The following is a 22630-nucleotide window of genomic DNA, read 5'->3' as shown; positions in this document are numbered from 1 at the left end:
AGTCCTTTGATAACTGTTTTTGAGTAGGCAAACATCCCTGCTGAAAAAACGACTTGGGAAAGTAGCCGACAGCCTCATTCCGGTGTCTGCTATTCAAACCAAAACTGCGTCCATCCTGTTTTACCCTAACTGTCTTGGAGGGGGCAATATTTGTCACGGGTTAATTGTTTCTGGCCTGAAAACTGACCATAGCAGTGATCAAAGAAGGCCATGACTCGTTCGAGCCTGCAAAGATGCATAAGCATGGATAAACAAGGTGTTGATTTCTGAGTGACAGGAAGCCCTCGTCTTTCGCACACCTGTTTTTGCAACAGGTGCACAACTTTATGCTCATGTACTGCATTTACATATATTCATCCAGCTAATTCTTTTCTGTTTTACCTTTTTGAACAGCCCGCCTGTTCACCTTTGTCCGTCTCTAAAATACAGATACAAATACGCGGAACTGTGACGTTTTACGCGTACGACAATAGTCGGTCAACTCAGCAGGACCAAGTCTAGCAAACGGGAAGCGGTGACGGGACAGCCCGCACGCCAAGACCCATTCGAAGGGCGGTAAATGTAAACTGAGATGTAGCTGCTCCGACAGACTGTTTAGCTGCTAGAGCGAACGAGTCTTTGTTGTACGTCTCCTACTGCTAGCCGAATCCTCTTGAATCGTGGCGGCTCCGTGTTATTCCAAAGGTTCCTGGCCTTGTGGCCTACAGCTGCCACTTATTACAATAGGCTTGTTTCGTTCCAACGGAAGGTGAGGCCGAAAGCCATATAGAAAGAAAAACGGGCGGGGGTTATGGCGCGGTCTGGAGGAGCCTAGAACGGATGTAACCCGAATAGTTGATCGGGTTTTGGGAGATAGGATCAGCCGTGAAGAAATATGTCAGCCAAACAGAGCAGGGCCAAATGGTGACTGCCACGGTACAAAAGCAGCAGCGGCGGCAGTAGAAACTGTAGTGGGTGCTAAGGGAGCAACGGGATGAGAAGTAGATGGAAATGAAGCACACTAGGGCAGATGAGTGATTGACGTTCGGCCTTTTCTGTTGCTATTAGCCCCACCGATTCCAATTCGTTCTGCTAGGATAGCAGCCACTCTTAGTAGAAGCACGGCTTACGTGGACTGATGAGCTGTATTCATGGAAGTGTCGTGTCACGAGAGTCAACCACCGATCTCTGTTTCCAAGAAGAAGGCTGAACAATTGTAGCTTATCTTCCGTAGCTGACACCCGCATTGATATTAATCATAGAAGACGTACAGGTTTTTGTAGGAACTTAGGTTTTTACACGCAAACCGGACTGTGGTGTGCAATTCTTGTGGTAAAGAAATTCTTTTCTATTATATTACAATGTGGGGTTGTGGCAGCATTGATTACTATATATGCCACATATATAAGGGGCATCCTTTAGTCCGACCTTGGCCTATGCCGTTGGCACTTTGTCTGTTTACCTGTCCGAGTACTAAATAACGAAACAGTGAAACCACCGAAAGACGATGTCGAATCTCGTCGGCTGTCTTTACGCGAACAAAAATCATATAAACATGTTGTGAAATCGTTGAGTAATATGCCTTTAGTTAAGAGAAAAGATAATGACGATTAAAACATGCGTAGACTTGTTCTTTACTCCTAACTGAAAAATCCTCTTCTTTTTGTTTGTAAACCTAGAAATATACAGCGTTAATAGGAAGTGGCTTGTATCCTACATCGATAACAAATAGGAAAATTGTTGTAAGAGAACTTGTAAGGTTCTTGAAAGACGGCTGAGCTTCCTAATCTTATAAGGTGTCGTTAACAAAAACAATAAAAATTCAGTATCACCTGCATAGCTAATTAACATAAAATTCGTTGGTCGTAGGTAAATTTATTATTTAACCTAACTGACACGTTCCAGATTCTATTGGCAGATTTTCGTTCCACGGCAAAGGGTGTAATAGTCTTTTCATTTACTCAAAGTCCATAGACCTAATAACAGCGAGACCTGAAATAGGATGACTTGAAAGTTGATAAAGGAGCTAGGGCAGCTCCTTGGTCCGCATTGATGGCGAAGTGAGACAGCAGCGCGGAAATGGAAGCTGTTGGCCATTGTCTGTCGATCGATACAAGCAATCAATTACTACAAGCGTCAGTCGCTTTCTGTTCGAAGTTAAAAAGCTAAACCAGTAAGATCTATAGAAGCTAATTGTATCGGCCACATTGATTGTGACATGCTTCGGTTGTTAATGCCCGAAGTGATAATCCGCAATGACAGGATGGAACAGGATGACAGGAAACCTGGCTGATAGTCTATTATGACGAAAATTACGACATTGCTTTAAGCAGCATTGAAACATGTGGTAGAATCTGCCTTACTACTCATTACACATTCGGTATGATGTGTGTGAAATCGTACCCCTCATTTGGGCACAACGGGGACAAAGGGTTTGTTTGCGACTCTGGACAAGATAGAAAAGAAAGAAAAAAAAGAAACGGAAGAAAAGAAGATGAATAGATGCCGGATACATTAGTTTGATTTGAGTAATGGCAGCAGGCGAACAGCAAAACTATCGAGTCGGTTTCACTGTTAATGCATAATATCCTAACTCGATTTTACCCCTGCTGATCTATAGAGCTTCTTTTTCTTAGGGCCCTACGCACGACGATGACATTTACCTCATTTCAAGGACACTTCCGAAGAGCAGGCTCTATTTCTGACATCGTAGCGCGTGGATAGACGACGTTCCCAATGATGCACGAACTATTAACCCGGGCATTCCAGGACAACTTTCAGTACTTACTCCGCCCTTCATGAGTGGAAGTCTTGTGGATTGCATGCACCTATCAGAGGTATTTAGGGGAAGACAGGTCTCTCGGGTCTGCATAAATGATGCTGCACTTTCGACTATAGCAGTCGTCACACCGCGCTAAAGATGAGTTCAATAACAGCCATTTCTCGGCTTCCAACATAATTTTGAAGCTCTCCAAACCACTTAATAGTGCAGTCCTTGTTGTCTTCTCTGTATACTTGTAAGTACCTCTCAATAAAGTTCAAATGTTGTATTGCAAATTCACGAATTAAGGTGTGACATGATTTAACAAATATTTTTAGTGCTGCACATAGAATAAGGTAATTTTGCACTTAAGACAGTTAGTTTTTGTCCTATAAACTTAGGTGCTTAATGTTTCCTGAAGTACGATACGAAAGCCGATGATACAATGTTATGGATTCCATTTTCGTCAATTCTCCCCGTGTAATCAGAATTCCCTTAGTGACCTTCAATCAGAAACTGAACAGTCTCTAGAGATTTTTCACTATGTAGGTCAGGTTCTCCCAATGGTTTAGAATACTGATATGGATATGAAATAACTTCAACAACGCCAAGAATTCGGAGCTAACGTGATACCTTGTTGAAATATTTGCCCTTTTGACTAAAAAAAGAAACGGAGATTGTCCGATTGTTGATAATAAAACGCACTTATTATATCGCCGCGGCGATACAGTTATGACAAATCGACAGTCGCGGGAAATTTGAAAACTGGAAAGCGAGGTTCCAACAATATGGTAATGATACATGGCGTATACGACGCTATGTGCCGTTACTCAGTACCTCGTAACGCGAGTTAGGGACGTGAATGGTATAGAACATTATTAACGACGATTATTGAGTACTATTCACTTTACGTAATAATATAAAATTGAAAAAAATGAAATTTAACAGTTCAGTGTTTCGCTTCCGAAATGTGTTTTGAAACGAATCAAAGCTCAGCAATATATTAACCCCGCGCTAAATCAAAACAAGTGAGTAGTTAAGAATAAAAAGAAATGAGAATAATAAAGGTATCTAATAAAAAAAATAACAGGTGCTCCTACCCTAACTGATAAATCTAACCCTACATTGTTTTCTTCTTAATCAATGGATTTATTTATAGAAAAACCCGTTACATTGTTTCGGCTAAATGTTTGGCATCATGTCGTCTGTGTCAAACGTCACTAATACATCCGTCGTTAGATTATTTAGATGATGTTTTTTATGTATAGAAAATTCGCATCACCTTATATGTTAAACAATTGCCTACAGCAATATTGTGCGATAGCCGATGTGATGTCCTTACTAAGTTACACAATCAGGCTCTCTTTCATCCGACTTTTTAGAACTTATCTATCTTCAATTTTATCAGGTGTCTATATGTATCCTTTTCTGCGTTTCGATTGTTTTACGATTTTCCTGAAAGTGAGCTTCATCACCATGTTTTACACTTACGTCACAAGAAAGCTTCTGCATACTTTGATTTAAGGTAACTTGGTTCCAGTCGGTACCGGTTTATCTAGAAAGGTTCGCCTTTTGAAGCTTCGCCTCCACGTATATCGATCAATTCGCTCGATTGGCATCAACCTAATAATTTAAGTCACGTCATAGAGCTTTTTGAAATACACGTATGGCCATACCTTTTTTTCAAATAATGACACGCGACGGCGTCCGCTAAAGGCAAACTTTGAAGCTTTCACGAGCTTAAGACACTAAAGAATGAATTGAATAAGGTAGGCGTTGTCTCTCGAAGGGTCGACTGAAATTTAGGCTTCCAAGACGACCGTAAAGTCACTAAAGAGCATTTTATAGGTTCTAATCCTTAATTAGGAGACAGTATGAGTTGCTCCGTTGTAGTTCAGCACTTGGAGTTGTTTATTGACGTAGCAGTTCGCCCAGTGAGTCTACAAGCAGTATGCCTGTCCCGCCCCTACTTCTCTCGTGAATATGATCCTTGTAGGCTTGGTGATCCGTCAGGCCAAATGAATATCTGCAACCACGTCTACCAACCAGACATCACTGCTCTTTTGTGCTGGCCAATTTGGAGGGATACTTGAAATGGGTATGTGTTTCTGGGTCGCCGGATAAATAACGGCTTTCCCGATCGTCCCGCAACCGATTGGCACCGCGGATTTGCAGGAATCAGTTTTTTCTACGCCATTACAGTTTGTGTACATGTTATCCGAAGCTCATTGAACGCAAGCCTAGCACTATATAAAGCTCGTCGTATATGACTTAAGTATGCTCAATAGGTGTCTTAGATGCTACATTAAAAAATTCAATTACGCCGTTATATGGAAGCTTCGTATTTTGGTAAGTGCTAATATAAGACTGCTTCTAATTTCATGTTGTTTAGCAATAAGAATTAGCGTACATTGTCCGCTCAGTCTATCATAAGTAACAAAGGCTATTGTTGTCAGTTCGCAGTGAAGCCATGAAAAACTATCATGAAACATTTCTGACCTCCCGACCACAGCCGTCGTCATCGCCGCTTGTAATAGACCTAGCTGTGGACTATCAACCGTAAGCATATAATTCAGGTAGCTGGTAAAACGGAGCTGCTTCTTCCACAAATGTTTAGAACGGTTATTCTTGTAGTCTATCTGAGCTAGTTTCGTTTCTCGTCCGCACGTGTCACCCAGATCCTACCCTTCTCCCAGAGCTCGCCTATTTACGCCGCTAACAATTAGGCCACTAGGGCCAATGATCCCTCTTTATTATTATAATTAATTAACAGCGAAAAGTGTGTAAGCTTTCCACATATTTATGTCATCCTGCTTTTCGACCGTCTCGGTCTCTAATTTAAAAAAAATCGACAAAGTATGCTGAACCAATTATTTTTAACACGTTCGTAGAGTGACGAAACAATACGCAAATGAGTGTGCATGTCTCTCAGAGCCAGGCTATGGGGCGCTATGGAGGCATGGAGTACTCTCACGTTATTGTAGCGCGCCTCGGTGCTCCCTCGGATCTATACTGGCTCGCATCAAGTTTCGTCTAGCTCTTCATGTCCTTTGTAGCTCACTCTGCGCACCAATATCGTCATTATCGTTTGACCGCTTGCACACAGTATTCTGTCGTCGGGGGCAACCTTCTTCATTGTGCCTAATTTTTTTTTCTGCTTTCCATTTCTACCTGTCTAAGCCTGCATGTTCTCATTCCTGCGTTAAACCTTCATCAGTAAAAGTTTCATAGGGGTACGCCTCCATATGTACTTCACTCAGATGACGCTGGTGAAAACGATGCTCGGAAGAATGACGACGGCGCTAAACCGTTAGCGCGAAGTACTCAACGGCGGTAGGCTAATGTAAACTGATGGAATGCTTAACGGCGTTCCTGCAAACGCTGCAAAATAAGCTTGCGAAAGCATTGTCAGAGCGTCTGAGACGTGGCGGCTGAAGCTTGGCGATCCCAGCGAAGCACCGCACAAACTGGCGACATTATGACTCTACGTCCCAGCTAGCTTCGCAGCAATTCTACGGTTGCGGGTGCCAATGCACACGATTTCTTGCACAGCGAACGAGCATTGCTAACCCCGCGGTGCTAAGAACAAAAGGAACCTGTCGAAAATGATGCAAATATTCCTCGATCCCTATAAAAAAAAAAAAAAAAAAAAGAAGCAACATAATAATTAAATGAATTAAGGCAATCGTGTCCCTACCCAGAGCTCGGTACATTAGACGTTCGAATGCTGTCGGAGCGTTAACAAACCCGAAGGGCATCCCCTTGAATTGATACTAACCGTCTAAAGTGCAAAACGTTATCTTCTATGCTCGAGCACCAGGGGCATCTACCTGTAATTATTCATAAGATTTAAGGTAGAAAATATTCTGGTTCGCTTTAATGCATCGAAGGCGTTGTCTCGGAAAAAGCATCCTCTTCTGTTCTTATGTTCAATTTCTGATAGTGCAGACGAAAGCGAATTGGGTCACCTTCGTCTTCTACGGAAACCACAGGCGCAGACCACAGGTTAGAAAAACATTCGACCGTGTCGTTGCTCAACATTTGCTGTATCTCATGAACTGGGCCGCCACGCTGGCGCGACTTGCCGCATATAAAGGGTCATGATCGCCTGTAGGATCGTATGGGTGACGAGATACGTCCTGGGAATCTTATATATCTAAACAGACGCCTAAATTAATTGCGCAACAGCTCCACCAAACAATTTTGATCAGGCAACAAGGTTTAAGTAATGCACCCGCAAGACAGGCTTTGATTCCGATGCGATTCTGGGCCCGGGTATGTGTTCACTACGAATTGATTCATAACATGTGAGTGAAAAACCCCGTCCATCTAGATCGTTCGTTACCTTGGGTAAGTTGACTGCTGCCGATAGTTAAGCGGGCACCTAGACAACTAGAGTTTTAGATGAATGGCGGAACATTCGTGTTAACATATAAAATTAGCACTAACGTATTCTCACGATACTGACGTCATTATCAAATACCCAACGATACACCTTGGTAAGTTAAGCAAATACATATCAGTATACAGCACATCGCGCCGAAGTAGCCAATTTGTGTTCGAATGCAAAACTTCGTCACGCACGCTTAGTTAATTCACAATTTGTCGTAACCGTGAGCGCCGTGTAGGTTTTATTGGTATTATTTAGTAAAATTAGGGGTATCTCTCGTAGACGCTTTTCGACCTGATGCATCATTCGGACGTTGGTTCTAGGTTTGAAGCGTTAGTTGGGATGCGCAACTTTTTGAATACCTATATGTTTATACATTTATCATTGAATCCGTGTTATATATATATATCTCCATATATAATAAGGTGAATCTAACCATTTTTATGCCCTCAAAGCTAGCACGAAACTTTCAACTGGAATCTCGCTAGTTTCTCATAATTTTCAGTTCATCGGTAAAATTTCGATAAACCGGATTTACGACTTGAAGAACCAAAATGCAAAGTAAATCTTTATTATTCGGTGAAGAAATATATGTACAAAGCTGATTAAACAAATATTGTAATATTTTTTTTTTCTTATACAGAAATAGTGATTTCTTTTTATCTTTTTTTTTTAATTTAGTGATCGCAAAAACTGCGGCAAAGTGCCTTAAGAGTTTATTGGTACGGTAAAATTTCATTGCAATTGGTGAATTTGAACCCGACTCACGCAACGGCCGGTGTGTGTTTTCAAAACGATGTGAAACTGCGTTAGAAAAATTCACTCACAAACGATTTTAATTGCTAACGCGCTTTGGTTGTACATCATATTCTCGTATCGTTCTTATTGCAACAGTCTTTGAAGATAACTTCAAGTGATAAGTGATTTCTTTCACTAAATTTACCGGAATAAGAATACCGGAACGAATGAAAGGAGCAAATCTGAAGCAACCCACTACAGAACAGGCATTTCTTGAAAGCTCAATATGCAAAACGTGGCAGCCGTAACCAAATGAAATAAGTTTTGACAGGTGCACGATGTATATAGATACTGTATAGACCCCATTGAAAATCTCACAGATGTGTCCCTTTCCTTGCTGTTCCCTCCAAATCCGTACCCCGGGAGCGTGTTGTCACAGCCTATGAGGTCTCGTAAGTTTTAATTAGCAGTAAGTTTAACTATGTAACACAGGAAACGTGCATTTCACTTGTCCTTTAAAATTTTCCCCTTATTATTAACTAGCACTCAAAAATTCGCGACACTGGAATCTATTACAATGGTTTCACTAAACTACATTCCATTTCAAGCAAAATTATCGGTGACATTTTATGCCTTTCAAGATATCTAAACAAAGTGCCGTTTACCTGTGTCTTATAACGCTGCTATCTTTTCCATTTTAGCGATAAATTAAATGAGATGACTAATATTTTTAAGAAAGCTCTATGTGACGTTCTGTGATATGTGACGCAAACTTGCACAGTTATGCCGTTCCCCTCGCACACACAATCTAAATTTAAAATCCGCAAGGCAAAACATTGGAATACTCCATAAGTGGCTTTAATAGATGAAGACAATATTTGCGACCTCGACTTTAAGGCGCTGCTTCTTTAAATAAGTTTGACAGCGATCATAGACTTGGAAACCTATTCTTTAAGGAGAACATTTTTGAGAATTAAATAGATCATGATTGACTCTGTTCAATATGTAAAAGAAAAGTAGAACAAATGACGTGGATCAACGTGTCGCGACAATGTCTGGTGAGCGCTCAATCGTGTAAAGCTTAATGCAATGGGGTGCGTACTGACTTGCCTTACGCTGAATTTATATTTGTTCTGATACAGAAGTTCCGATGAGTACTGATAACGGAACATATCATTGTGCTGAAAATTGATTGGCGTCTTCATTTGCCAAGATGCAGCAGATAAAATACATTGCATACTTTAATATATTATAAAAAGGTTTATTTCATTTTCAAGTTTACACCGAATATCAGAATTTTACATACCTGTTTTTCTTCTATTCTTCTATATATATATATATATATATATATATATATATATATATATATATTAATTATAGTATTTGTGATGTTTAACTCTAAAAAAAATAAAAGCTTAAAAGTATCGTTTCAATTTTAAATTCTAAGATGGCGCAGTGGCAAGGCGGTAAAGTACTATAAGGCTAGGTGTTGCGATAAAAATAGAAATTGAATTGTAAAGTATGAGACGTACCTCTCTGAGACCATCGACTGTATTCGATTAACTATACTTCGTTAAGTTTTAAACTTAATGTTGTTATTGAACACCTTGGTATATTCCTCTCATAAAATAGATATTAGTTCATAAGATCTTGCCAAATGTAGCCGGACAGTTACGTGCGGCAGACATAATTTGTATTTGAGCACAACGCGTTCAACGCAGTTCACTAATGCCTATCCTGAAAATCACTTATCTAGATAAAAAAAAAAAAAAAAAAAACTGTTTTCTAAATATTTTGAGCCGTTTTTTATTTATCAACAGTAGTCCTAGCAGTATGAGCTTCATTTTAAATGTACGTACATGTTTCGACAGAGGCTTCCGAAATTTTGATAGTTATCATTTTTGACGTCAAGAGCAAAAAAAGGAGAACATGTCTAATCAAGTCGAGTAACCTCTTTAGATACCTTGAAGGCTTGCATTACCATAGTAAACAAGAACGGTAACTTCAAACAATGACGAATACATGCAAAATGTGTGTAGTTGCCTATATAACAGATCATCATTGGGTTAATCTGGGTAAACCTGACCTATATATCCTTGCTGAACTGAGAGAAAATTGAAATTCGTTTTATATCATATCACTGGTGTATGTATGTATGTATGTATGTGCGTACTTATGCTCGCCGAACGAAGGTTTGCTTAATTCAGCCGATTATACGTTTTAACTTGAGTATTAAAAGCGGTGGCATCGCTTCTGTAATGCAAAGCGACGATATTCTCTTTTAAGACCTATGAGCAAGGAATGCTATCGACGGGTTGCTAGATTTATTTGTGTACGTAGTAGTTACTAAGTTATGACAGTCTTTAAACAAAGATGATGAACACGCATAAATGTCACCTAGCCTCGAAACGCTTTCCGTGACCTACAATAATTTAGAATTAACAAATACTGTTCCATTGCATTTCAGCGTATGTTTTTTCCATGGACAGATACTAACTGTAGGGTAAAAACACTATTTATATTTAGTTTAGTTCGTTCCAATAATAGATGAAGCTACAGTTATGTCACACATTCTCTAGAACTGATCTAATCTCAGTTGAAAATTCTATCCTGGTAGTAGCTGGCACTTCTGACCAACATGTAATAAACTGCTAGCGAGACATACATAACTAAAGGTTTCAACCAACTGTTCATACACAGTATCGCCATATAAAAAGCATGTTGATATCCGTAGTTCCTCCTGTTAGGCGAAAAATCTCCTATAATAGTACCAGTTAGATAATAAATGACATAGGTACTGCAAGGTACTTTTGGGATGTTTTACTATTATTGCGGCCACAGTTTTGAAATCTCATCCCATGTTCGAGTGTTGACCGTTATATATAAACGTTATGTTTCTGTTGCGCACATACCTTACCCAATTGAACAAATTAAAAATTAAAAGAAGCTACTAAAAATTGAGTTTTCCTATTTATATACCATTGTCAAAAGCACAGCTACTGATCGTATCGTGCCCTTCACTGTTTGCTATTGATCTGCACGCTTTCGCCTTGGTTACGTTTATGAAGCACCTTCGGTTTAAGATTTTCCATAGGTGAAGAGGAACTTACCATCATTGTCTCAAATAAAGATACATCGAGAGATTTTTACTCTACACGGACCAATATCTTTGTCGTTACCATCGTCGCCGATCAATACTGCTACCACTGGTATTGCTGCCTCGACGTTGTACGACATTACGTTCTCACTCCTGGTTTGGACAGGTTTCCTCACGCTTTTTCGTGCTCGTATTTCTTAGGGGATTTGTTCGACATTTTTGATCGTCCGTTATTGCGTTTCTCCGCCCATTGGCCACGCCATCCGAGCGAGTTTCGTCTACCAGGAGTTTTGTCCACCAGGAGTTTTGTCTGAGAGCATTTGGATCTCGATGCTGGACGTAAACAAATGAACAGTTCGTTGTTCATTCTGCGTACCGTTTAGGCTTGTTTACCTGGCATGGCCCGTTTGCCCAGTTGGGAGTTTGCGTTCTGCTCCTTCCTTACTCGTCTGGACGAGGAACCTTAACATGCTTTTAGGATGTGGCATTAGGTATATCTAATGCTGAGTGGGGTATATTTTAGGAAAACCAAGAAGCTAATCGGGTATGACAATCTGGGATCTCTTATTCGGTTATCGGGTTATACAGACCGATTTGTTTAGTTTGCTGCTCGACAGATACCGGCAGCGCCTCCCTACCTAATGACGCTGGTGGAAATCATAGCGAAGCTTAGGTAATCGCTTATTAACAGAAAGCAATCGTTGAGAAAACACTGCTGACGGCTTCAACACCCTTTACTTGTTTGCTTATGAGGTATAAAGTATTTCCTTATACACATAGATTCAACATTTCTCTTAGTATGATTCGGAATAAATCTCTGCGTTTCGAGTTTTACATCTGCTATCGCCGTTTGGCATTGTCCACCAGACGGCTGGCTTCCAACATAAAACCAAATTTATCCATATCCGGATTCGAACCTGGATAAGCCAGCCAGAATATTGTATCCCGAATGGATTTAGACGGCTTGTTTCAATCGATTCCAATGAATGAACAACCTTGCATTAGACTATAAATGACACAGTGACAGAGCTATCAAGCAAGTATTACTCCAGTGAAGCTATGCTAAACCATACACGTAGATTCAGGTTTCATAGAATTGAATAATTAAATGCCTGAAATAGTAGCCTCTCTAGATTCACAAGACATTCTAACGTGCGCAGTCATACAATATGTATATTTGGACTAAATGTTATTTGTCCTACTTGGTGTCTCATCCCTTTATAATTCGCCCATCACGCCGACCAAGGTTGTTATCTACCCAGCACTTTCATATTGCCGTGACAAGGACAGTTGACCTTCATATTTTACAGCTACAACCGTCTTTGCTAATCCTTCTGCATTTGGCCTTGTTTGAGGCTCAAGTCTCTGGCCCGTCTTCGCGTTCCCTCTCTTATTAAAAATTTTCTACAAGAAACTGGGCTAACAGTTACGTTTTTGTCAGAGTATTCGGAACTGAATGGAACTTTACCTATTCGATCCAACCTTTGGCGCCGTTTAGGGCCAAACAGGTTTCTCATATGTATGCTCCCTTTAGTCAAAACCTAATCAAATCTAGCATTGTTTAACATATATTCTAATATATTCTACTAACGGTTTTAAGGTTCAAAGAAGTCGTTATGTATTTATTGTTAAGTTAAGAAATCAACTTTTTTTCATTATATCAGCTTCAACTCTCACGTTTATGGTATACAAAATAATCCAATGTATAAAGCGGTGCACCATACTAAATATGTTCAGTCGATATATATTTTAAACTCGAGTCGTAAGTTCTTTTGCATGATGCACTGGATGCTTTAATATGTATTGCCGATGAGATATCATCCGACTGTCTTCATTGTTACCGCCTCATGAATCCGCCTACCATTGCTAGTTCCACAAAGAAGCCATAACACCAGTCCTGAGTTTCGCTGTTTAAGTTTCTATGGTTAGATCTATTGTATAAAGTATTTGTATTCTGAAGCCAATTCTAAACTCGTTTCGTCTTGTTATTTTTTTATATTTTTTTTTTCAGATTATTGTAACGACGGGACAGTCATCGGGAGCTTCAAGCTATACAACTAAAGCTGATACCGAACCAAAAATGATACATCAAAACTTAAATCTGATTGAGCTGCCATAGAAAGATGCCATACGCGTGTTGGACAGCCCTTTATGGCCGGCCCCCAATTATATTGGGATTTAAAACCCCGTTCCTCTTAATCAATGGTCCACTTTTCGCGTTTCTTTATTAAAGACGACAAAAAAAAAGCAACCGTTTACAGAGACAAGCTCTATTTAGTTAATGTAGAATAGATGGTTCTGTAATGGGGTGTCTTCAATCAAAATGACGTGCCAATTGTGGAGCATTTTTTATTTGACAAAACTAAACCGTCTACCCTTAGTGTTGCCATAATAAAATGTCCCAAACCAAGGTAGCTGAAGAGCCGTGGCGAAATTAAGCAATGGCGGAAAAAGCTAATCAAAACAGGTTAATGAAATAGGATTAGCAGGGTAAGAGAACCATCTTGAATGAGGGTAAACTGAGAACTTTAGTGAATTAGTCCCGACACGAAAGCGATGCGAGACGGCAGCAAGGTAATTCGATTGAGCTTCAACTGTATAGTGTAAAAAATAAGCATATGGGGGTAAAGTGCCATATAATTTTTGAGCTTGGTTGTTCGTAACCACTAAATCGGCCTGCAAAGAGGCGCGGACACAGCTATACATAGTCCTAGTGTATTTTACTGCCGATTTCCATTGGATCGAACAGTTTTTGGATAGCTTGGAAGAAACTCGTCAAACGTCAAGGTAACGACTCCCTCTATGTAGACGGTTTCAACAAACGACTGGAATAATTTTCTGATGCATGTAGCTATGAAAGCCGAATGGACTTTAGAAGGTCATAAGGTACGTTAAGTTTTACAGCATATGATCGTCAGCCAGGGCCTGGTTCTGCAAATAGTCGATAGAAATGTTGACAATCTCGCTTCATTGACCAACCAGATATCGAAATGCCCATAGGCTTGCTGCCATAGAAAAGTGAATGATGATATCTATGAAGTCTATAGATGCGTTCATCGTAAACGAACCAAACTAAAGAAGAAAGTGTTATTCCACAGTTCAGGTACGTAAGCGTTAAAGTAAAACTCCAGTTTACTATATGTCCTAAATGTATGTAAAATTTAAAACGGCGGTTCGGACTCACCTAATAGAGGCCGTCGGTGTTGATCGCGAACGTCCCCACCTGTTTCCCAATAAATGGTCACAACAGTTATTTCAGATAACGAAACTATAAACCAGAAACAAACCTATAAAGTTCATCCAAACTGACCGCCCGTAAACAAAATTTCAATAATTTATTATAATATTTAATTGAGTTGAGTAGCACTGCGCTGCTATACAGCTCTTTACTACTACTACTACTACGGCTAAGGACAAAATATAATTCCTGATTCTGTGTGTAAATATCCTTAGGCTTGTTTACTGAGCCGCTCTATCTCTGTTTGACTTGGAAAGTAATACCTAAATAGGCGCACACAGAGAAAAATATATAATTAATCAAAGCAGTTTTCAAGTTCTTGATAGCGACCAGATGGCTTATAGTGACAGCGGAAAAATTTGTCAATCCTAGGACGACTTTTACACGAAGAAAAAAAAACAGACGAGAACGATTTGTACTATAGAGGTTTTAAGTGCACAATTAGCAAGGGTACAAGCAAAGCTAGACCGTAGTCCGGTAGCAGTATAAGACTGTACTAAAATTTTAGGTAGACGGGCCGTTAGCGCTGCAGAACGAATGAGCGATTTCGTTCAAGCTCCTTTCAGAACAGACATTTTAGTTAAACAGTAAAAAAACAAGTACAATAGATAGATCTGTTACAGTGTTCTTTTGTTACATAAGCGTATGCATTTGGATTTGTGTGTGATACGCTCGTATTAGAAAAGCCTGAAATAAAACTGAAGTATTTCAATTAATATTTAAGGTAAAGTATTTAGATTAATGTTTGTTGAAGGTAACCCTGATCGATCGAATCGCGAATGCTTGAAATATGTGCCCCAGTTCGACACTGAATCTCAAGGTTTCCTTCGGCCGCATGTAAGAGCTGGTTATTGTCGCCTCACATATGTAGCTTAACGAGCGTTAAAGAAGCGTGATAGCGTCTAGGTGGAGTCGATTTCACATTTGTAAAACTTAACTTAAAATCGGCTAGCGATAGTTAGAATTTCTCCAAGTAAATTATGATACTGAAGTAGAAAGTTAAAGCATAGTTTGAGCCAAGATGGCCGTACACTGCCAGCGGAAGGAGTAACATGTTCGTGTTGTGTCCGACTTGCTAATTGGTGAATTTAGTTATAATTGAATTGCCGGTCGCGTTTGGTCCTTTGAAGACGCCGTTGTGCTCAGATTAGTGACAAGCGTCTGCTGCGAAATCAACCAGCGACACGATACACCTCATGATAAAACTGATTTAGCGGACATTAATTAACTATCGATCGGATCAATCGGAAGGCTATTTGTATTACTTCCATATAGCCTGTGATGAACCCCTTAAAACTCTTTAAATCTCGGTCGGTCAAGGTTGCCTATCAGTCACCTTGCAGACGACAACCTATAGATGACGACCTATCCGTTGTGAACCAAACTGCTTTTTGCTATAGTTACAACAGTGTATCAACCACCCAATTGACTGCTTATAGCGCTTACTCAACCTTTTTTCCCGCTCGACACATGGGGGGCTTCGACAAAGCATTGACCATCTGAAGTACATGGCTGAATGTGACCCCACACACAAATAACTCTATGCCGACTACTTGAATTGATTGCCTATCGCCCTCTGTAATAAATGATTTGATATCTTTATGCAAATTGTACACTTTCTCTCATTTCTAATAGTAGAATCACTTTAATAGTGGTCTCAAAGGAAAAGCTTGACTTCGATCGCAAAACCTCACCACTTAATTATTATTACCGGTTCTGTTTTTCGATGTTCAAGAGCCCACATTAATCTTTACTAAAGGTATTCTGTCCTTAAGTCTTCGCGTGTCTCTTCTGATGTTTGGGCGCCTGAACGAGCCCTAAATTGGCTTGTTTGAACGATCGCCTTTAGACCCGCCATAGGTAGAACTAGTCTCTCTCTTCAACGTGTATCCGATTTGCACCCTAACACGAACTTCACCACAGATACAGTCAAATAATGTTGTTTCTACGCTTTGTTTAAAACGTTGAAACACGCTGAATTTGTATGTAATATGCCTCGTTCCCGTGCAATCAAGACGACCAATTAATTTGTTTCTAATATGGACGACTATCTCACGCTAATGGTGAGTGAGCGCAAGCTTCCGCTCAACTAGGTCTTCTACTACGTTTTTTTCTCGACAGATAACTCACGTGATATTGTATAGACATGCGTTGTACTTTTTCTGTCCGATATTGGGAATGCATAATATCCCACTGTATGAAAAAGCAAAAAAACATACAACTGAAAATGTTTGAACGGCAGGTTCTGCATCGTTTGTATTTCTGTTTTTGATCTTATCGTCTTAGTTGAACACATGCATAGGTATTATAGTATACTTGAGACTAGTACGTTGACTTACTGCGACTCTTTGATCAAATGGCTTTAGTAAAAGGTAATTATTGCTATAAAGAGAAAGTAACTACTATTGTTATTTTTACGTTTTTGCTTATTTTTCTTTTTTCCTACAGTGTCGATATCTCGATCCTTCTTGCGCTCCCCGGGCCTCCTGATATTTGCCACAGTCACGTGAAGCTTTGGCCAACCCCTTGTCGCACCCAGCCTTTATTATCAACTGGCTCTACTATTAAAAAAAGCTACAGAACATCTTGTTCGGTGCCCATCAAATTAACTATTATAAACACTGTTATTGTTATTACTGACGTTAATCTCTGCGCCAACGTAAAAACAATCGCAATTCGTTTCGCAGGGCAACGCTGATTTTTCGTGACCAACCGAAATAGGTCAACTTAAATGATTGCACATTAAATTGACTGCAATTTTTCATTTCACAATAATATGCCTAAAATAATTCGGTCCCTAACAATTTTGATAATTATACAAATACATACGTCTAGTAGATGGTTTCTTAGGCTATGCAATGGGAACCCCCCACAGAACAACGGGGCACTATTGTACTAAAACAAGTTGGAAAAAATACACGAGTTGCCGGTGTGATCGATATACCATTGGCAATAACGAGCATCGCAGTAGTTCGAAGTGGAACACATGAATAGAAAGCATGGCAGCATTTAACTGGGGAGCTTTGATTCCAAACACAGACGCACCACCGTAATCCTCTCTAAATTCGCCTATGTTCAGGGAAAACTATACGCAAGTCGTATGTCCGTTTGTAATCAATGCGTACCAGTGTGGCATCGCTCTAGCCCATGGTGCGAATTGGATTTCAGCGTCTATGACAGATCAATTCCTCAAAGTAAATATAAACATGTATGGATCCTGCTATCTCAGAAAATGAAGTGACTATTGCGAAACTTGACTTGTAAGAATATGGTTTGAAAACATTTAGCCAGGCTAATGGCGCTAAGAGCTTTGGCAAGCTCTGTAAGAAAAAGATAAACACTTACTTCGGTGGACGCACATACATATAATCTCACGTTTTTGCACGCCTAAAAGCCAGCTTCTCTCCAAGAACTCTCTAATCTGATCTTCAAGTTACTTTTTAATCTGCACCCGTAGCCATTAGCCAATCGATTCAGCTATCGAACTCACGAGCTTACAACGATCGATATTCATCAGTCGTCTAATGTGATATTATTTGGAGCCGCTATAAAGGTAACTGTTCTTCGATAACAATCAACAAGTCTAGTTAAGCTAGAACAATAGCGGTCCTTATTATTTCATAATTATCTTATCATGAGTTACACTGGTCAAGATGATTCCTATGCTCTCCGCGTCACCATATCTCTTGCTCTTTCCGTCAGTTCATCGAATCTGTGTATTGCAATGGGACCTGCTACTTACGGGTCCCAACCGTTATCGAAAAATTATCCGTTGCAATGATGCTTATTCAATAAACAAACGATCTCTGCCACGCCACCGTCACCCAAGCCGCTTTTATAGATCTCGACAAGCAGAAAGACGATATTTATGGACTATACATATAGTTTCCAGCTTTTTAAGCGGGTAGATCCAGAGTAGAACGATAACCTGGAAAAAAAAGCTCAATTTCGTCGGCCTTTCGTGCCCAGGCATAGAAAATTCGTATAAACGGATAGAGAGAGAGAGAGAGAGAGAGAGAGAGAGTGGAACTGAGAAACAGGCTGTTGCGTGGCCATCTATGGGTTTGACAGACCGGCACTACCGGCGGTAGGATGGGAATCGAAGCGAAAGAAAAGGCAAAAAAAATCCCCTCAGTGCACTTATCACGTAGCGAGAACAGACATCTACGAATGTGTATGCGTGTTTGTTCATCGGACACTGTTGTTTGTATTTAGTATTAGTAGTACGATGATTGTTTTAAAGCTGCCTATAGTAAGACGAACTCGTATTAGAATAAGGACGACCTGTGAGTACTGAGCGATGTACACGGTGTTTATTTGGCCAGTTATTATTGATTGCTTTAGTAGTTCTTCTCTGACTTCTGGGAGTCCTAGATAAGAAAAACACACTGCTTTATAGTTGTTTGGCAAATCGACGAAAATGGAGGTATCAAAGAGGCCGCAGAATTCAATAGAGCACCCCTCCAGTCCGCCTACATGTAACCCGATTTCGGCATTAACGTGTGGGTTCTTGGAAAGATTAAGATTTCTTCACGTTAAAAAGGATCTTACAAGAAGTTGTCTCTTGCGAGTTCAAAGTTTAATCTTCTTTACACCCATTGTTTGTTGTTTTTGACCTTTTCTGTGTGAACAGATCTAATTCGGTGTCGTCTTTTCTTGGACTTAATGACAAACAACTATAAAAAAAAAAACTTTATTGGGTTGTCATTTTTAAGCGCTCTAAACGAGCATAACCCACACCTCTATTAAGGGCCTGTTTTGTGCTATTTTTGTTAAAAGTTTTCCAAAATATACATTTGCTCAAGTGGTGTGTTTTGCAGACCAGGGCTGTGCCCTATATTTATCTAGCAGAATTTAACGATTGTTTTTTTGTTATCAAATAAAATTGCTTTTTCTATCTTGCGTACATTTCCGTGGCCAGGAACTTTTCTTATAGTAATATTCATATAACAAAAATAAATAAATATTAGCGAAGATGCTCATTATATGGTCAATATGATAGGGGTTGCTATCATGACGTACAATCTCAAGACTTGCGTTAGAATTAGTTCGGTCCCAATTTTGCGAGTTTGCCGATAATTGTGCCATTTTTTCTCACCTTAATTCCAATAGTATCCAAGTTCACGTGTCGAAAGGATCGCCAGAACTAAGTATATACTATGCGCACGTTAATATCGTTTTTGCCACATCATAACATCAAATAGAGATCACTGCGCAGAGTTTGTTTTCCATAAAAAAAAACATTTTTGTTATTGCTTAAAAAATTTTTTTGTCTATTATATTCGATCTATGCAATGTTACATAGTTGCGTAGCCGGAATTGCTGACCTTGCGGCAACCGAGAGGACGTCTCATTACACGTATACGTGGAAGGCATCTGGCGGATGTAGTCGCCATTGCTATCTCGAAGCGTTTATTACTACAACGACCCCTGTGTGGTCGTAGCTTGAATTCGAAGAGCAATGGCTGGACTGGCTGATGTAATCTCTCCTGCAAAGTAATATAGGGCTTAGGATACACAACGGATAGCCCAAGTGGAAATTTAGGGGTCTGGCAGACATCAGACTCAGACTCGACAATACAACTGTTTCCTCAACGAATCCACTAGGAGAAGGAGAGGATAGCGCTCTACATAACAATAACATATCCTAGAGAGCAGTTCTATTGGCATCGTTTTCGCTATGTAGAACAAAAGTAGCTATCCATACGCTTTCTTGCAGTTTCCTATGAGGCGGCGATCGTAGTAAACAGCAATTAATGGATGAAAACTTAACCAATTGTGACAATATGAAAAAGGTAGTCAGACCTAACAATTGGAGACAGCCCTACGTGGAGCAATTTTTCGATAAATGGCGTAACTATTATATAATAGTGTTGAGTAATGAATAAAAAAAGAACTTCCATGACCGGTTGTTAGAAATCCTTTCTTGGAGAGCCCTCGGTGCCATTCTTCAGCATTATTTCATGGCAGAAAGCTTAATAGGAGAAACTTCGAAGCACTGAGCGGGAGAAGCGATAAATACATTCATCGCCTTTCTATTTCTCAGTTTTTCCAGGGGGGGGGGGGGGGAGTACGTTTACGCCCATATTCAAACTCAACTCGTCTAATGTGCCGCTAACTTTCGCAAACACGTGTCACCACCGTGGCAGAGGAATATTTGAACTTACGTTATCTCGTAAAGATAACTTAACCATAAGACTTTTATAAATTAAATTCAGGACCGACACGTTGAAATGGTGAAATTTATTATATTGCAATGCCTGAGATTTCTTCTAAAAACATCTGCTCTAATTTTAACTCTTCTATGAAATATCAGGGTAGAAAATTCGGGTCTCTCGTCCTTTATGCACTACAGTATAATTGCTATTTACTATACGAAAATAGGACAAATCTTCTTAAACATTATTGAATGATGATCAGTCAAAGAATACTTCACAAGACGTCGATGAAGAATCGGCTCATGCAACACATGGATCTGTTCAAAACGTGTTCAGCTTCGAGATACGGAACATAATTGTCTTCGTACGTTACTGCTACCATATATTCACAGGCCTATGATCCTCTTCTGGTGTCTTTCGTGTCGAGATGTTCAGTACTGGCCTCCGGTTCTTCTTGTTCTTTTCGCATTGCGGCCTTAAGCCTCTTGTAGAACAAAACTTCCACGATCAATCTCGTTTTGCGAGTCGGCAAAACAACAGCTGGCTCTTCGTAAAAGTGATCTAACCTCCGCCTTACTTTGTAGGAAATGTTTTATTAGTGTCTTGCGCAAAAGGCATTTTTAAATTTCACTTTTATTCGTTTCCACGAACTGATTAATCTTATTGAAATCTACTATCTTATAGAATTTAAGCAGCAAGGACATCAGAGGATACTACTACATGCTATATTATGCCTTCATCAATAGTAGATATGCGGCATCTGATACTATTCCATTTCGTGAAAGCAACTGCCGCAATAATTATATATATACAGTTATTATAAATCAATATATATATATATAGTATAGTACTAGTGGATGTTTTGTATAGCCCCGTATTGTTTTTCTACATCTTGTTGCGCACCGTACCTACAACCTCGTGATGACATGGAGGCCGCCGCTTTAATCATACAACTAAACCTATTTATCAGCTCAATGACCCAATAGAGATGGCGCAGCTTTTATGTCTTTCATTTACGGAAGCGCTGTTGGCATTTTGACGCTAGGCTTGGGCCGCCCCTGTGTCGGATTAGCATGAGATTAGGTAACGACTTGCCGCTCCTTACATTATACCCGCTGCTATTACGACGTTAGCGTCTATAAAAAAACAGGACTTTTATACGATTTCTCAGTAACTATTATATTATAGAGACCTAACAGGGACCCCTGTTAGCAGGGTCTTCCACCGATCGACCGCTGGCCGGCATCGCTTGCTCCTTTTGTTACAAGCATCATTTTCAAGATTTTGATCTTTAAATACTTATGCCGCTTTTGCTTTAAACGAGTCCTTTCGGTATTATTAACAGGTCCTACCGTTTTTCCAGCTCACTAGAAAGTAAACTAGTAGAAGATAAACTTGATTCTGGTCAATTGCAGCTCTACGATATCACTATGTCGTGTCGTAAGTTTCCTCTTGAAAGATCTTTTAATTATCCATTTTCTATCATGGGGTCACGGGGTCGTTAAAAATGTCCTACAAAGGTTCCACCGAGTCCGCGCTTAATTAATTTTTTGAGTATTTTCTACCAGCCGTATTAAACGTAACCGACTGATATAATATTGTTTGCATAGTCGGCCTATAGATTCCGATTATGCACACATGCAGTTCCCTATTCTACGTCCAGAGCAAGAGTCATTGCTTGTTTCTATTATATCTTGCCATCGGCCTCTGAGCCTAGCAGAGAATACTTAAACGGCTACAGGCTTGTGAGCTTCCACTTCAAATTTCAGCACCTCATTTGAGCGGAGAAGTAGCCTCGTCTTTGGTATGCATTCCATCTAAAAATCGAGTTAAAGTTTTCCTCCGGATACATAAATATGACAAAATTTATATTTAAGTTATTGGAAAAAAGTTTTTTTTTAACATCTAAACTTCTCGACATTTAAACCTCTTGCTCTTTCCAGTTCTGATTCATTTAGTAGCCTTGGTAGCTGTCTAAGGCTTTGAAGGACCACTTCTATTCATATTCTCTGTCCCGATAATAAAAAATATCGCACATCTTTTCCAGGAGCTGGTTAATGGCATTTTTAATACTAAAGTTTCATTAAATATTTATGTTTTTTCACGAAAACAACTATATTTTTTAAGTAAATTTAAGTAAATTTATCTGATAGCAATATTGCAATTGATTTTGAAAATGAAAGAACCAAACACGCCTCCTTTCTTTAACATAAACAGATATATCATTTGTTCATTCAATTGATTGTTCGAGATTTTTTTCATTACTATG

General features: G+C 39.6%; 1 protein-coding gene across 4 annotated transcripts in view; it reads right to left on the bottom strand.

Moving 5' to 3' along the window:
- The window catches only part of kcc (solute carrier family 12 member kcc), a 275661-nt gene that overhangs the window by 171453 nt on the left and 81578 nt on the right, over window positions 1-22630 (bottom strand). For 3 of the 4 annotated variants that reach the window (XM_022812856.2, XM_022812851.2, XM_022812852.2), the window contains exon 3: window positions 14150-14188. The exons of the other annotated variant lie outside the window; for it this stretch is intronic. In XM_022812856.2, coding sequence (XP_022668591.1) covers window positions 14150-14188 — 39 coding nt within the window. The remainder of the gene's footprint in view (window positions 1-14149; window positions 14189-22630) is intronic. 4 annotated transcript variants of the gene reach the window in all.

Source organism: Varroa destructor, unplaced genomic scaffold, assembly GCF_002443255.2.
Source record: "Varroa destructor unplaced genomic scaffold, Vdes_3.0 BEIS01000006.1, whole genome shotgun sequence".
Taxonomy (NCBI): Eukaryota; Metazoa; Arthropoda; class Arachnida; order Mesostigmata; family Varroidae; genus Varroa; species Varroa destructor.
The sequence above is the reverse complement of the archived record's forward strand: the minus strand, read 5'-3'. Positions and strand labels throughout refer to the sequence as shown.